The 16,458-nt window shown below is 27.9% G+C and overlaps 2 protein-coding genes across 2 annotated transcripts; both read right to left on the reverse strand.

Moving 5' to 3' along the window:
- Positions 1 to 431: 431 nt before the first annotated feature.
- Positions 432 to 3,221, reverse strand: LOC130674499 (uncharacterized). Its single transcript, XM_057479844.1, has 5 exons — positions 3,083 to 3,221; positions 2,514 to 3,018; positions 1,953 to 2,224; positions 852 to 1,338; positions 432 to 746 (listed from the first exon to the last, which is right to left on the reverse strand). Exons 1-5 carry the CDS (start codon positions 3,145 to 3,147, stop codon positions 552 to 554), a joined length of 1,524 nt encoding a protein of 507 aa, XP_057335827.1. The 5' UTR covers positions 3,148 to 3,221; the 3' UTR covers positions 432 to 551.
- A 5,002-nt stretch (positions 3,222 to 8,223) lies between these two features.
- On the reverse strand, positions 8,224 to 14,993 carry LOC130674633 (uncharacterized). The gene is made up of 5 exons (XM_057480022.1): positions 14,891 to 14,993; positions 14,322 to 14,826; positions 12,792 to 13,009; positions 8,638 to 9,124; positions 8,224 to 8,548 (listed from the first exon to the last, which is right to left on the reverse strand). Exons 1-5 carry the CDS (start codon positions 14,953 to 14,955, stop codon positions 8,405 to 8,407), a joined length of 1,419 nt encoding a protein of 472 aa, XP_057336005.1. The 5' UTR covers positions 14,956 to 14,993; the 3' UTR covers positions 8,224 to 8,404.
- Between the last annotated feature and the right edge of the window lie 1,465 nt (positions 14,994 to 16,458).

Consider the following 16,458-nt stretch of genomic DNA (forward strand, 5'->3'; position numbering starts at 1 on the left):
AAAAAATACAAAAAAAAAAAAAGAATTTTTTTCTTTAGTTTTTTGGAAATTTTTCAAAATCGACTGGCTTGATCGACTCCAAAATCTAATCAGCTCTAAAACTTAATAAAACGTGTCGATTGTCACACTAAACGTCAAAATCGGTTGATTGGTTCAAAATATATATTTTCGAGCTCTTTGAGCTCTAAAACAGCAGAGTTTTAGGGCGGGTCCCCCTGATTAAGAGAAATGATTTGATCCATGCTAAGTGTATATCTATATATCAGTCAATTCGAATTGTTTTAAATCATTTCAAATTGTTTTGCATCACTTTAAATCATTTTTCTTAATCAAGGCCGTAGGATCAACCACTGCTCAGATTTTTTTTTAATGATTTAATTATACAAATCAGCAATTCTTATACATAAATAAAGAAGACAAAAATAAAAAACGTACAAACTTTTATTTGCGTAATATTTTATAAAACAAATCCATAGTCGAATACAAAAAAAATGTTTATTTTTATTGTAAAAATTTAAAAAACGATTAAGACCATAATTTTTACAAAGCTCTTAAAATGTCGCCATATTATCAAATGTAGGAAGTAAAGGAAATGGGTCTGAACTAAAATACTCGTGTAGGAAAACTTCGTAACGAACAATTTTATCAAGTGGGCATTCAAAAGATGCAATGCCATTAGTTTTGTTAATTAGATTAAAAGACTGATCAAAGTAAATTTTGATAGTCAAGTCGTCAGTTGATTGAGCCTAAAACAAAAAAAAAATTACTGAAATTTCAAATTTACATATAAATATTAAAATAAAAAAGTAAAAATCTTTCATTTTCTTGTGAACAAAAAAAAATTAACTTACAAATCCTCCTGATGAACATGTTATGTCAGCTTTCGTGCCCTTTAAACCCTTGGAAACAGCATCAATTATTGCTTGGAAAGTATAATTATGTCTGGGAATAATATTTGATTCACGTAAAATAACATCCATATTATATTTATCAAATAACTCAATAGACTTTTTATAATATTTAAATGGGCTATCAAGGCCCTTAAAGTAAGCAGAACATCGAGGTCCATATGTCCACTGGAACCCGAAGTCTTCCGCAACGTCATCCTTTTTATTATTCCATTTTTCGGAGAGTTCATTCTGGATCGAAGATATATCTTTCGGATCAAAATTATCACTATTCCTTTCACAATCAAATTTTATATCCTCATTGAATTTATATTCGAATAAATTTATATACCATGGGTATTTCGGTAGAGTACATTTACGATCATCATCTTCATTACAGAAAAATTTAACCAACTTCTGCTCAAATACATAATAGCCATTGTCGTCTTGCCTAAAAGTTTAAATTTTTAAATTTAGTGCCAAAGTAGGGGGAGGAAGCGAATGGGGTATCCCCCAGTGGTAATGCGCGTTTTCACTCCGCGACAAAACATCCCCGACAAAATATCTTTCAATATAATTTTCACAATTTTCCTGAAAAACTAGCACTCTAAATAGGCAGTTATTTTTTATTTATAAATTCCCACAATTTTCGGAAATTTATCGGGTAATTTATCGATATTTTGTCAGGGGATAAAAACGCGCGGAATCATCCCCAGTATTTTGTAAAAAAAGTTTATTTTTTAAAGATTCCAAAATCACTTTTCGAAATATAGCTGAGCATTATTTTGAATTTTATGATATTAAACTTTTTCAAAATTCGACTGTCAGTTATTTGATATCCAGAAATTTATTTTTTCACCTTTTTTAAAAGGTACCAATTTGCCCGCAAAAAATGAAAATTTTTTTTGACGGCAGCTGAAAATTTTTTCTATTCATTTTGAATATCATAAAAAAAAAAACATTCGACTTTGAGCCCCCGAAAATTTAAAATTTTCTTAAGTACCCCCTCCCCCCACTCGTATATTTTTTTTCCTAAATTTATTTAAAATTATGTCTGATACTTACAAGAGTGTTGGATATTTAACAGCAGGATCTCCATAAAGCTTTTCTTCAGGTTGAGGAGGTTTGAATGTTGGTATTCTTCGGATATAGTCTTTTACCTTCACTGCATCATAATCTGTTACTTCGTAAACAAGATGTTCTCCATCATTGTACCGGATCAGTTTATCAGACGGACATACGTATGTAGTAGAGCCGTAAGATTCAACGGGATCAATTGGCTTGAAGGATTTATCTAAGTGAATTGTTATCATGTCCAAATTAATGTCGGCAGTTCCCTAAAGGCAATAAAAATGAATATTAATAAAAATTTCGAAAAACTGTTGACCTGTGGGCCAACTTCAAAACTTTCTGCTGTTTCCGAGCTCAGAGAGCTTGAAAACGATATTTTTCGAGCTTGTTCAAAAAGTCATACGGAATTCTTAAAAATTCTATCAGAGGTAATTTGTAGGCAATAAAATTCTCTACAAAATTTAAATTAAAACCATTAGATTTTATTGAATTTAAATCATTTTTTCAAGATATCGCTGATCACCCAAATAAAAATTTATCATCAAATTAACTTACGAATTTCCATGCGCATCGGACTAAAACTTTTTTGCCCCCCGTAGCCGAAGACACAGCATCTGATATTTGTTGGGCTTTATAATAATTGCCAGGAGTAATATTCGCTTCACTTAAAATTTTATTCAAATTATATTTTTCATGCAACTCGAATGATTTTTTGAAATAATTTGTTGCATTACTAATTTCATTTATTTTCGAAGTGCATCCTCCGAAATCGCGCCATATTTTTTTTGCTGTAATTGAAGGATCTGTTAACCTTTCAGGGCGTTGCCATTGTTTTGCCAACTCATTTATAGTTGAAGTTGATATGGTTGTTGGGTCCAATTCTTCGACAGGTTCTGAGCACTGAAATGTCGGATCGATAGGTAACTGATGCAAAAATTCAGAAATCACCCAGTGGTTCTTCAGTTCGTCACAAGTTGGGTTCTTTTGATTGACTTTTTTGTAACATCCACTCGGAGTTAATTGTTGGGTGAAAATCACAAAAAGATCCTCATTTTCTTCACTGGAATTTAAAAAATTATTAAATACTTCTCTATTACTTGAGCTCCGAATAATTTAATTGTTACCATTTGATGTTTAGCACCGAAAATATCAATGTCAAGACGAAAATAAAATTTTTTATAGAATTCATAGTAGAAATTGTCTGAATTTTACCGCGGCTGAGCAGCCTCAACCTCGAACTGAAGACGCGGTGTTTCAACGGTTCATATATACTGAGTTCGTTGATTCACGATTGGGTAATTCTGGATACTAACGTCAACACTTGGAAGGGATTCAAATAAAACGAGTTCAAAGATCAATTTTTTGAATAGATATCTCTGATAGATTTAAATGCAAACAAAACTATAACCTTGTAGATTTAAAAAAAACCATCTACAGAAATTTTAATGTCGGTACATAAGAGTCGAATATGATTATATATTTTTTCAAGGTTCGTAAACACTTTGGTCATAAAAAATATAAATATTATGGTAAAAAAATTTCATAGTGTAGAAGCAAATAATTTCAGATAAATATAATTATCATATAAGTATCAATGAGTTGGTTAAGATTGATGTGTTCTTTAATCATTGAAAATAATATGAATTTTTTTTGGTTTTTATAAATTATGGTGTCTGTCTATATGTATTCCATAGGTAGGGGGGGGGGGGGGGGCAAAATGGGCCACTGAGGCGAAATGGTCCCCCCAAAATATTTAACATGAAGTGCTGGAGGGCGGGGGGGGGGGGGTAAAACGGGCTGCCTAGACTTTGAATACCCACGAATATTTTTTATCCAAACGGGTTCCTAAAATTTTTTTAACAGATATGATTAAAGAATTATGATAAGGGGCAAACTAGGTCACGAGTTCAACAGCATTACTAACTATAATTTTTTTCAAAAACAATTTGATCTATATAAACGAAAATAATGAAAATATAAGCAATCAAGTAATGAAATTAAATTATTTTAAGGTCCAAATCTTCACTATCAACTCTTTTTTATACTAAATACACAGCAAAAGGTTTTAAAACACAAAACAAGCGACGAATATTCATTGAGTTTTGTTGGGGGCCCGTTTGACCTAATTCTTCAGGATTTTTTAATTTTGATAGACACAGCAAATTAACACGAAAAACCCAGCAGAAGGAAAAAAAAGTGAAACAAGCTGAAAAACTCAAATTATACAAATTTCTTAGGGGGGGGGGCCATTTTGCCTCACATTTTTAAATTTTTGATTTTTAATGGACAGAACAAATTAAGGTCAAGTACTTGGCAAGAGAGTAAAAAAAAGTAAAACAAGTAAAAAAAACTGAGGATTTGAAAATTTTTTTCTCAAGGGGCCCATTTTGCTCTAAGAGCTCGAAAACATTAGTATGAATACATTTTCGAGCTTGAAAATACCTTTGTTTCTCTTTTCTTATGAGCTTTTCAAGCTCAAAAGGGTTACGGTTTATGTTAAAGTTTAAAAATTTAGAATCCAAAATAATGAATGAATGAGCGTTTTTTATATATTTATTTACAATTATGTTCAATAATTAGCTCAAAAATAAGTATTTACGTGATACGTTGTATCTACATCATGTAAGTATATCGTGATACCAGCGAACATGACGATTTTTGAGCAATCACTTTTAATGACTTATATAAAGAAGAACATATTAGTTTTGAGTAATTATGTTCAGTAATTATGATGTTTTTTAATGGAAAAAGCAGATATAGATTTGACATTTATTATTCCGTCAACAATATCTCTCGAACGGATTATCTGATTGGGACGTTCTTGGCAGCAATCGAATGCTTTTATCGAGTTCTCGAGCTGATTAGGTTTTGGAATTGATCGATTCGATAGTTTCCGAAATATTCACAAAAAAAGAAAAAAAAAATTTTTTTATTTTTTCCGAAATATCTCAAAAACGACTCGATAAATCGAATTCAAAATTTGATCAGCTTTAGAACTTGATAAAACGCGTCGATTGCCACCTCAACCGTCTCAATCGGTTTATTCGTTTGAGAGATATCGTTGGAGAAAAAATGGTGAAAAAGGTTTTTTTTCGAAAACAACAGCATACAAACGTATTTTCAAGCTCGAAGATGTCAACTGTCCCTCCCCAAGTAGCCATTTAACGTCATTCCAATTTCTGCCTGACGGCCGAACGCTTATTGTTACGAGTGAGGGTACCTGTCCCATTGTTTGGGACCTGGCGAGCCCGACGCCTCTAATGAGGGCCGAGTTGGAGTTCCAAAATTCTTGCTCCTATCTCGCAGTTTCCCGGGATTCAAACTTATGCTTTAGTAGCAGCGTTGAGGGCGAAATCGCCGTCTTTAGTCTAGAAAATATGCTTATGGTCCATAGGTTCCAAGAACATGCACCCTCAGTCACCGGTATAGCATTCTCAAAAGATAATTATTCATTCTGGACAAGTGGTCTTTATGACGGCTTGAAATATTGGGACAGCCGTATGTATCGATCGGCAGATCAATCATCTCAAGCTTGCACTAAGAAACAAAATGGTCTTCTGACAACTAAATTTTAGTTACGACAACAAAATGATTTGATTGCCCATTGCCAATCATATATTTGGTTATTTCAACTGAATATTTTATAATTTTAGAAAAATAATTTTTATGAATTTAGAAAAATAATTTATTTTCTTGTCATGTTCTTTTTTTTGTACTATGACATAAATTGATCAGATGAACATAATCATTAAATTTTAAATGTCAAAATATAATATCTCTCTGCGAATGCCCAGAGGAAAACTCGTCCCAAAGATGCTTCAAGTTCGGAATATAATACCTCTGAAATGAGTTTCTTACCAGGGACACTACAACTGGTGGGCGCGATCTAGTGGCGAACACTGAACTACACCCGTTGCTCTAGGCTAGCATAGTGACAACTGCTTTTTCTGATGGTAAAAATTTATTAGCTTCGAACAAATATAAATATTTATTGTAAATGAATATATTTTTTGTGTTTTAAGTTATATTTATTAGAGTTAATACAATGAAACTTTACTTTAATATTTGGGTTTGTTGGCACTCAAATAATTTAGTTGTCTATCAAATAAATATTTTCTTAAGTTTACCAAATGATTTTATCATCTTAGAGAGAGAAATATTAACGTCAACCAAATTGAGTCTATTAAATCATTTGTTTAAAATGACAAAATAGATTATGTTAACATAATAAAATATAATTGTCCCAAATAAATTTTAGTTTAACAGAATTTAACAAAACCAATTTAATTGTCCGAAGATAAATTTTTTCTCAGTGTGGCACCGCGATATTTTGCCTGGACTACTGTCCCACCAACGAGTGGCTCGCCCTCGGTACGAATCAGTCAGAAGTCATGGTCATTCACTAATCATGCATGATTATATATAACTTCATATACGATTATATATAATCATATATGATCATGTATATGAACATATATTATCATATATATTTAGACAAAATCTTTTTTCATCGGGTAATTATCATACGAGTACTAATGAGTTGATTTAGATTGATGTGTTTTTCAATTATTGAAAATAATATGGTTTTTTTTGGTCTTTATAAATTATGGTGTCTGTCTATATGTATTCCATAGCTCAGTTTTTAAACTTCCTGCTATGAAAATTGTAAATTTTTCAAAATTCGGGAAGTTATTGTTTTCATCCCGATTTTCAAAAATTGAGTTTTCATCAGATCTCAACGTTTTGTGATCCTAGGAAGCTATCCAACCATTTCCAGAATTATGTTCGATGGTCTGTATATATGTATATATGTGTGTGCGCGTGTGTGTGTTGCGTATGTGTATGGATGTAAGCTCTCCATATATTTTTAATGACCCGCATGGAAAAGCTATATATTGTTAAAAGTATATAAAAAAATATATGATGAATATGTGATAAATATATAGCGGCAAAAATATCTATATTGAAAAATAATTTTTTTTTTACATATATTGGATTATATATTTATCATAATATATTTACTTGTATATAATGTTTTGTATTTTTCTATATATATTATCTCATATAATGCTCAATATATTCTTATCATATATGGATAGTATATATATAAATTATAAGTATAATATAATAAACTTGATATATATATCCATATATTTTGACTCATATAATTAGTGGTATATGGTCTCTATATAATTGATTATATATGAAAGAATTTATATGATTAAATATATGGTTCGCGGTATATTGGAATTATATTTTGCCAGTATATTAAAACTTATATTTTTCGCAATATATTGAAAATTTTATTTTTTTAATATACTTTTTCAATTTCTACACGATTCCACAAAAAAAAGTCAAATTTATTCTTTTTTCTCCTTCTTTTCATTGACCTTATTATTACTGGCAATAACCTAAGAAAAGTAAAAAAAGTGCCATATATTTTACAATATATTGGAAACCATATATTTCGCAATATATTGGAAAACATATATAAAAAATATAAAAAATACTATATATTAATTAATATACTACTTTCAATATAATATATCAATATAAAAAAGATATATTAAAATATATATGTAAAACATACATAAAAAGTCATATATTTATAAATATATTGATAATATATTCTAGCAATATATTTTTTTTCAATATATTATCATATATTAATACGGCAAAAATATAAATATTATTTTATATATTGTACAATATATCACATTATAATATTCATATATTCTATCATATATGTTTTCACATATAAAGTTTTTTCATGCGGGGAATTAACCGATTAAGATGGTTCTTGCGACAATCGAACGAGTTTTTTGACCGTCGAGATTTTTTTGAATGATCTAATTATACGAATCGTCATCAATCAAACATCATATATTTTTCCACACTAAAAAAAAAAATTATTTGAGCCAAAGAAATCGTATATTTGGATATGGCCAAATAAATATTGAATTGTGAGAAAGATATAATATATTTAAGTAGTCTAATTGCGTGAAATAAGATATTTATTTGTGGTAAAGAAATGATCCAATTGCTACAAATAAATAAGGGCTTCAAATATATGTATAGTATCGCCAAATTTTCGGTTATTCGTCACAAATTTAATATCTTTACCACAAATAAATGATATATTTCCGTCAAATTATGAAATTATTTGAACCAACTGTTATATTTAGTTGTACCAAATATATTTATTTGTATGAGAAATATTTATTTTTTTCAGTGCATACATAAATAAAGAAGACAAAAATAAAAAACGTACAAACTTTTATTTGCGAAATATTTTATAAAATAAATCCAGTCGAATACAAACTTAAATTTTAAAAGGATCAAAAGAAATGTTGATTTTTATTATAAAAATTCAAAAACAATAAAGACCTCCATTTTCACAAAACTCTTGCGGGCGCCGCATAACCGAATGTACGATATGGATTTGCTCAAATCTCGGGTGTGAAATCTTTGTAACGAATCATTCTATCAACTTGGCATTCGTGATCCCATAGATAACTCTCTCTAGGATTGTTAATTAGATTAAAAGACTGATCAAAGTAAATTTGGATACTTTGCAAGTTGTATGCTCCCTGACTCGGCAACAAAAAAAGATTACTGTTATTTCAAGTTTACTTATAAATATAAAAATATAAATGAAAAAAATGAAAAATCGACTTACAAATGCTCCTGCTGAACATATTATCTTAGCTGTCGTGCCCTTTAAACTCTTGGAAACAGCATCAGCTATTGCTTGACGAGTATAATTATTTCCGGGAATAATATTTGACTCACGTAAAATAACATTCATATTATATTTATCAAATAACTCAATAGACTTTTTATAATATTTAAATGGGCTATCAAGGCCCTTAAAGTAAGCGGAACATCGGGCTCCAATTGACCACTGGAATCCGAAATCCTCCGCGAAGTCATCAATTTTATGATTCCATTTTTCGAGGAGTTCATTCTGGATCGAAGATATATTTTTCGGATCAAAATTATCCCTTTTCCCTTCACAATCAAATTTAATATCATCATTGAATTTATATGTGAATGAAAATATATACCATGGGTATTTCGGTAAAGCACATTTACTAACATCAACTTCATAACAGTCAAAATTATCCAACGCCTGCTCCAATATATAATAGCCATTATCGTCTTTCCTGAAAGTTTAAATTTTTTAATTTATTGCCGAAATTTTTTAATTTATTCCAAAAAAGTTCCGCATGTGGAGCTTCTAAATATGAGAAAGATTAGAACTTCGAATGGAACTTTTTTGGAACGTTAGTAATTTTGATGGTAAATAAAAAGTTTTTATGAGCATATTTTGAGTTAAAAAAGGACGTTTTTGGAACTTTTTTGGAATTTTATATGGACATTCCAAAAAAGTTCCAAAATCACTACTTTTGAACTTTTTATAGAACAAAAAAAAGCGTCCATAAATAATCCCAAAAAAGTTCCAAGAACGTCTTTTTTTTACTCTAAATTTGCTCATAAAAACTTTTTTTTTACCATCAAAATAACTTACGTTCCAAAAAAATTCCATTCGAAGTTCTAATCTGTCTCATGTTTAGAAATTCCACATGCGGATTTTTTTTTGGAATCTTTTTGGAACTAATTTTTTTTACACGGGAGGGGAAGGGGAGAATAGGGTACCCGGGAAAAAATGATTTTGCCTAATTATATATAATTATATATAAGACCTTATATATAATTAGATCTAAAAATTGGCCAGGTCTAATTATATATAATTTATATATAATTATATATAGGTTATATATGATTATATATAATACGTTATATATAATTAGATCTGAAAATTGGCCAGGTCTAATTATATATAATCATATATAAGTTATATATACTCATATATAATTAGATATGATTATGTATAATACATATATATCATATTTTATATATAATTAGATCCGAAAATTAGGCGGGTTTCATCATATATATGATTATGTGTAATTTATATACAATTACGTATGTTCATGTACGATTAATATTGAAGTATTCAGAGGGAAGTTTTTTTTTTAATTATACGTTTAATTATACATAAGTTTATTACTTTTTTAACAGACTGAAAAATATAATGTAACGCTTCGTAAACATTTTAAAATTATAATTTATAGTAAAATTGTAATTATTATTTCTGTAAATATACACCTAAAACTATAATGCATTTAACGAGTACTGATTATGAAATATCAATAAAGACCATAGAGCATCTAATATATTAAATAAGAAAAACTAAATATTAAATATATTCTATAAATAAAATATTAACTTATATATATATATATATATATATATATAAATAATTAATTTATATTTGATTATATATAGATTTAAAGATCTAAAATATAATAAAAATTACTATATATGGGTCTATATAGGTCAGGTCTAATCAGATCTAATCATATATAGACCCATGTACAACTATATATGGGTATATACTATTATATATATTCCATATACAATCATATATAATTAGGCAAAATCATTTTGTCCCGGGATATAATTAGATCTAATTATATATAAGGCTATATATACTTATATATAGGTCTATATATAACCATATATATTCTATATATAATCATATATAATTAGGCAAAATCATTTTTTTCCCGGTATAATTAGGTCTAATTATATATAAGACTATATATACTTATATATAGGCCTATATATAACCATATATAAGTATATATAATACCATATATAATTATATATATTCCATATATAATCATATATAATTATATATAATTAGGCAAAATCATTTTTTCCCGGGTACCCCCAGTATTTTGTAAAAAAAGTTTATTTTTTTAAATATTTCCCGCATGAAAATATCATATATGGTAAAGATATATTAAAAAATATATGTTACAGATATAAATATATATTGACAATACATGAAATCTTATATAGAACTATGTATAGATTTTGGCCGATTTTATTATATTTCTATATATGTTTTCTCTTATATGATTTTATATATTTCCGTACAACTTCAATATATTATTTATATATTTGAAAACTTGAAATTTTAATGTATTCAAAAATAAATGCTATTTATATATGAAAACAAATAAGAATACATGTATAATTCATCAGTATATGGCACGATATATTTACCATGTATTTAACTTTATAAATTTTTGTATATTTTTCGATATATAGAACCATATAAGTCTCCTCATATATGTAAGAATAAATAAAATCTATTCTTTTTCTGTCTTCCTCTCTCAGTTATAAGATTCAAATATTGTGTTCAGAATATATATATATATTAGGGTGTCCCAAAAAAAAAGAATATTTTTTTTTTTAACGTCTTATAGACTCAAAAGTTACTTCATATTATAAATAGAATCCTCACAAAATTTCAGCCAGATATCTTTAAAATTGAGCTATCACGGAAGGGGGTCCCCTTTCCCATTTAAAATACACACGAAAATTTTTCATTCTAGTTTTTCGTTATTAAGACTATGAAAAAAATTTTTTTTTCAATTTCGCCTAATATGATTTTGTAGGAAATTAAATTCTCTACAAAAAAGTGCTGATGCATTATATACGTCAAACGAACTGGGAAAAAGTTACGGGGCTTCAAAAATCAACAAAAATTTAGTTTAATCAGTGTTTAATTTTTTATATTATTTTTCATTTTTATTGACTCAAAAATTTTTTTTTTCAATTTTTAACGAGCACGCTCTTGTAGGAAATTTAATTTTCTACAAAAAGTATGTGATAACATATATACGTCAAATGAATAAGAAAAAAGTTACAGGGCTTTAAATGTCGACGAAAAATGAAGTTTAAAAAATATTAATTTTTTGAACTAAAATGAACTTCATTTTTCGTCGACATTAAAAGCCCTGTAACTTTTTTCTCATTCATTTGACGTATATATGTTATCACATACTTTTTGTAGAAAATTAAATTTCCTACAAGAGCGTGCTCGTTAAAAATTGAAAAAAAAAATTTTTGAGTCAATAAAAATGAAAAATAATATAAAAAATTAAACACTGATTAAACTAAATTTTTGTTGATTTTTGAAGCCCCGTAACTTTTTCCCAGTTCGTTTGACGTATATAATGCATCAGCACTTTTTTGTAGAGAATTTAATTTCCTACAAAATCATACTAGGCGAAATTGAAAAAAAAATTTTTTTCATAGTCTTAATAACGAAAAACTAGAATGAAAAATTTTCGTGTGTATTTTAAATGGGAAAGGGGACCCCCCTCTGTGATAGCTCAATTTCAAAGATATCTGGCTGAAATTTTGTGAGGATTCTTTTTATAATATGAAGTAACTTTCGAGCCCATAAGACGTTAAAAAAAAAAATATTCTTTTTTTTTGGGACACCCTAATATATATATATATATATATATATATATATATATGTGCTAACTTATAAGTTTACATGTATGATTATATAAATATATACAATACATGTATTAACTTATAAACTTACGTATATAATTAATTATATTAAAACTTACTATATTATATATAAGAAAATATATATCATTTTTGGCCACTTATATGGCTCCATATTGATTATATATTTTTCCATATATTTTTATCATATATATGGTATTTTCATGCGGGTTTGATGCTAAACTTTTTCAAAATTCGAGTGTCAGTTATTTAATATCCAGAAATTTTTTTTTTCACCTGTTTTAAGAGGTACCATTTTTTCTATTCATTTTGAATATCATAAAAAAAAAGATTTGAGGTATTTGAGTCCCCGAAAATTTAGTATTTCCTTCAGCGCCCCCCCCCCCTATATTTTTTCCCCCAAATTTATTTAAAATTATGTCTGATACTTACGAGAGTGTTGGATATTTAATAGTAGGATCTTCATAAACCTTTCTTTCGTGAGTAAATATAATATTAAGATGCTCACCGCGAAAATCATACCGGATCAGTTTATCACGCGGGCATACGTATGGATTTGTATGTAAGCCGTTATTTTTGACGGCATCAATTGGCTTGAAGGATTTATCTAAGTAGATTGTTATCGCCTCAAACTCAATATCGTCAGTTCCCTAAAGAAAATGAAAGTAAATATTGATAAATATTCCAAACTCGTATGAAAAAACAATATATGGTTAAAATATATAAAATCATATATGTTTGCAACGAAAAATATATGATATATTATATTGTATATTATGAAAAGCCATATAGAGATTTTCGCCGATTTAATATAAAATTATATACAGTAGTAAATATATGTATTCCATATATGTCTTATATGTTTTTTATATTAAGCTATATATACATTTACATTTACCTTATAATATATTGTATTGATATATTTCCTTTTATATTCAAAAAATATAAAATTTTTATATGAAATGAAATATATGGTAGCATATAATTTATATTATATATGGCACCATATATTTTCTTTGTTATATTTAAGCATATATTTTATTCAGTGTATGTATATGTATATGGGTATATATATTCGCAACAAATTAACTAATTTTGAAAATTTTAACTGCAGTTTAAAGAGTATATTAAAATTTATATCTAATTTAATTGGAGTTGGTCATACGAATAAGAAACTTTTTTTTTCCATACACAATATAAATATATGTTTTTATATATGATCAGAATATATTTTTCGTATATGATAGAAATATATATTTTTATGTATGATAAAAATATAGTTTTCGTATATGACAAGAATATATATTTTCATATATGATAAAAATATATTTTTTGTATATGATTGACATATATATTTTATATATGCTAAACATATACGGGCTTGTATATAATGAATATTATATTTTCTAATATTAAAAAAAATATCAGAAAATATAGTTAAATTCGCCACATATATTTTCTGATATTTACCATATATTTTTATTTATATTTTGGCCATATATGATATTTTCATATATGAAAATATAGTTTCCATATATGACAAGAATATATATTTTCATATATGATAAAAATATATTTTTTGTATATGATTGACATATATATTTTATACATGCTAAACATATACGGACTCGTATATGATAAATATTATATTTTTTAATATTAAAAAAAATATCAGAAAATATAGTTAAATTCGCCACATATATTTTCTGATATTTATCATATATTTTTACATATTTTGACCATATATGTTATTTTCATACGGGAAACTTTCTGCTGTTTCCGCGCTCAGAGAGTTTGAAAACGTTATTTTTTGGGCTCGTTAAAAAAGTTATACGGAATTTTACAAAATTCTATCAGAGATAATTTATAGGCAATAAAATTGTCTACAGAATTTAAATTTTCAGATTTTTCAGAATATCGCTAACGTCAGTAAAATAAAAATTTATCATTAAATTATCTTACGGAAATCGGTGCGCATCGGAGTAAAACTTTTTTGCCCCCAATAGCCGAAGACACAGCATCTGATATTTGTTGAGCTGTGTAATTTTTGCCAGGAGTAATATTTGCTTCACTCAGAATGTTACTCAAATTATATTTTTTATACAACTCAGATGATTTATCATAATATTTAGTTGCATTACTAATTTCATTTATTTCCGAAGTGCAGCCTCCAAAACGTCCCCATATTAGTTCCGTTGAAAGTGCAGGATATGTGTAATCATCAACAGACTTCCAATTTTTTTTCAACTCATATTGAATCGATATTGGTACGGTTACCGGGTTGAATCCTTTGATAGAGTTTAAGCACTTTAATGACGGATCGTTAGGTAACTGATGCAAAAATTCAGAAATACCCCACGGGTTCTGCTGTTCATCGCAAATTACGGTCTTTAGATGGGATTTTTGGTAACATTCTTTCGCAGTTATTTCTTGGGTGAATATCACAAAAAGATCCTCATTTTCTTCACTGGAATTTAAAAAATTATTAAATACTTCTCTATTACTTGAGCTCCGAATAATTTAATTGTTACCATTTGATGTTTAGCACCGAAAATATCAATGTCAAGACGAAAATAAAATTTTTTATAGAATTCATAGTAGAAATTGTCTGAATTTTACCGCGGCTGAGCAGCCTCAACCTCGAACTGAAGACGCGGCGTTTCAACGGTTCATATATACTGAGTTCATTGATTCACGATTGGGTAATTCTGGATACTAACGTCAACATTTGGAAGGGATTCAAATATAACGAGTTCAAAGATCAATTTTTTGAATAGATATCTCTGATAGATTTAAATGCAAACAAAACTATAACTTTGTGGATTTAAAAAAAACCATCTACGGAAATTTTAATGTCGGTAGATAAGATTAGAATATACTTATATATTTTTTCAAGTTTCGTAAACACTTTGGTCATAAAAAATATAAATATTATGGTAAAAAAAATTCATAGTGTAGACGAAAATAATTTAGATAAATAAAAACATCATAAGAGTACTAATAATAATAATAATTTATTATTTAGCAGGACCTACATTTTATATACCAACATATTTTCGATTTTTTTCAAACTAATAAAAATTATTACAACAGCTTTCTATATTTCTCATTATACTTAATTAGGTAACTCAAATTTACCATCATGTTTTTATCAAACTTTACCATCGTCTGTGTCTTTTTTCAAGTTAAATTCAAATTTATTCAGTCTCTGAGTTTGCTATCTCACTTAGACAGTTTATTATACAACGAGAATCCTTCATAGTTAAGGGGGATAGCCACTGTGAAATTTCAGAAAAAAAAATTTTTTTTTTTCATTAAATCAAAGTTTATACGTCCAAAAATATGAATCTAGAGTTTTATATGAAAATTCCGAATATTTTTCAAGTTATAGTCATTTTTGTGACAGCGCGTCAACTAACCGTTGCATCAACTAAAAACTTTAAACGCGTTTTTCTCGAAACTACTTTTTTTGAACTGGTGGCATCTGTAATTTGCATAAATATCAACCGATTCGCAACTTTTTTTTTTGCCGTATTCGTCTATTCAGTAGCTGAAGTTGCACGTAGGGGATTTTGAAAATTTTGATTTTTAAGATTTTTTAGGGCTGTTTGAATCCAAAAAAATGAGAAAAAAAAACGAAAAAATTTTTAATATGTCGCCATTTTTTTTCAAATCCAAATTTTCAAAATCCCCTACGTGGAACGATAACTACATGCATACAGATCACAACGCCGTTTGGTTTTTTTGTTTCTGATAATCCGTTTTTGAGTTAGAGATAACACCGTGGTGGGGGAAATTGTTTTGGTGCTCCACAAAAATGCTTATAACTTTGTAACAACATGAAATTTTTTAATAAAAATTTAGGAGAATTATCTTCAATGTATACTTTATAAAACAAAAAAAACCCGATCCCCAAATTCCTTTATTATTCCAGTCAAAAAAATTCCCGAAAATCACCTATTTTTTCGATCCTCACAGTGGCTATCCCCCTTAATTGTTTTTTCCGCAGTCTTCGCTCTCTTTCTTATTGCTACCAAATTCCCTTTGTTTCTATGGTACTGAAGTTAGCCGACGTTTAGTAATTTTTGAAGTTTTTTAG

The sequence above is a fragment of the Microplitis mediator genome, chromosome 9, assembly GCF_029852145.1.
Source record: "Microplitis mediator isolate UGA2020A chromosome 9, iyMicMedi2.1, whole genome shotgun sequence".
Classification (NCBI taxonomy): domain Eukaryota; kingdom Metazoa; phylum Arthropoda; class Insecta; order Hymenoptera; family Braconidae; genus Microplitis; species Microplitis mediator.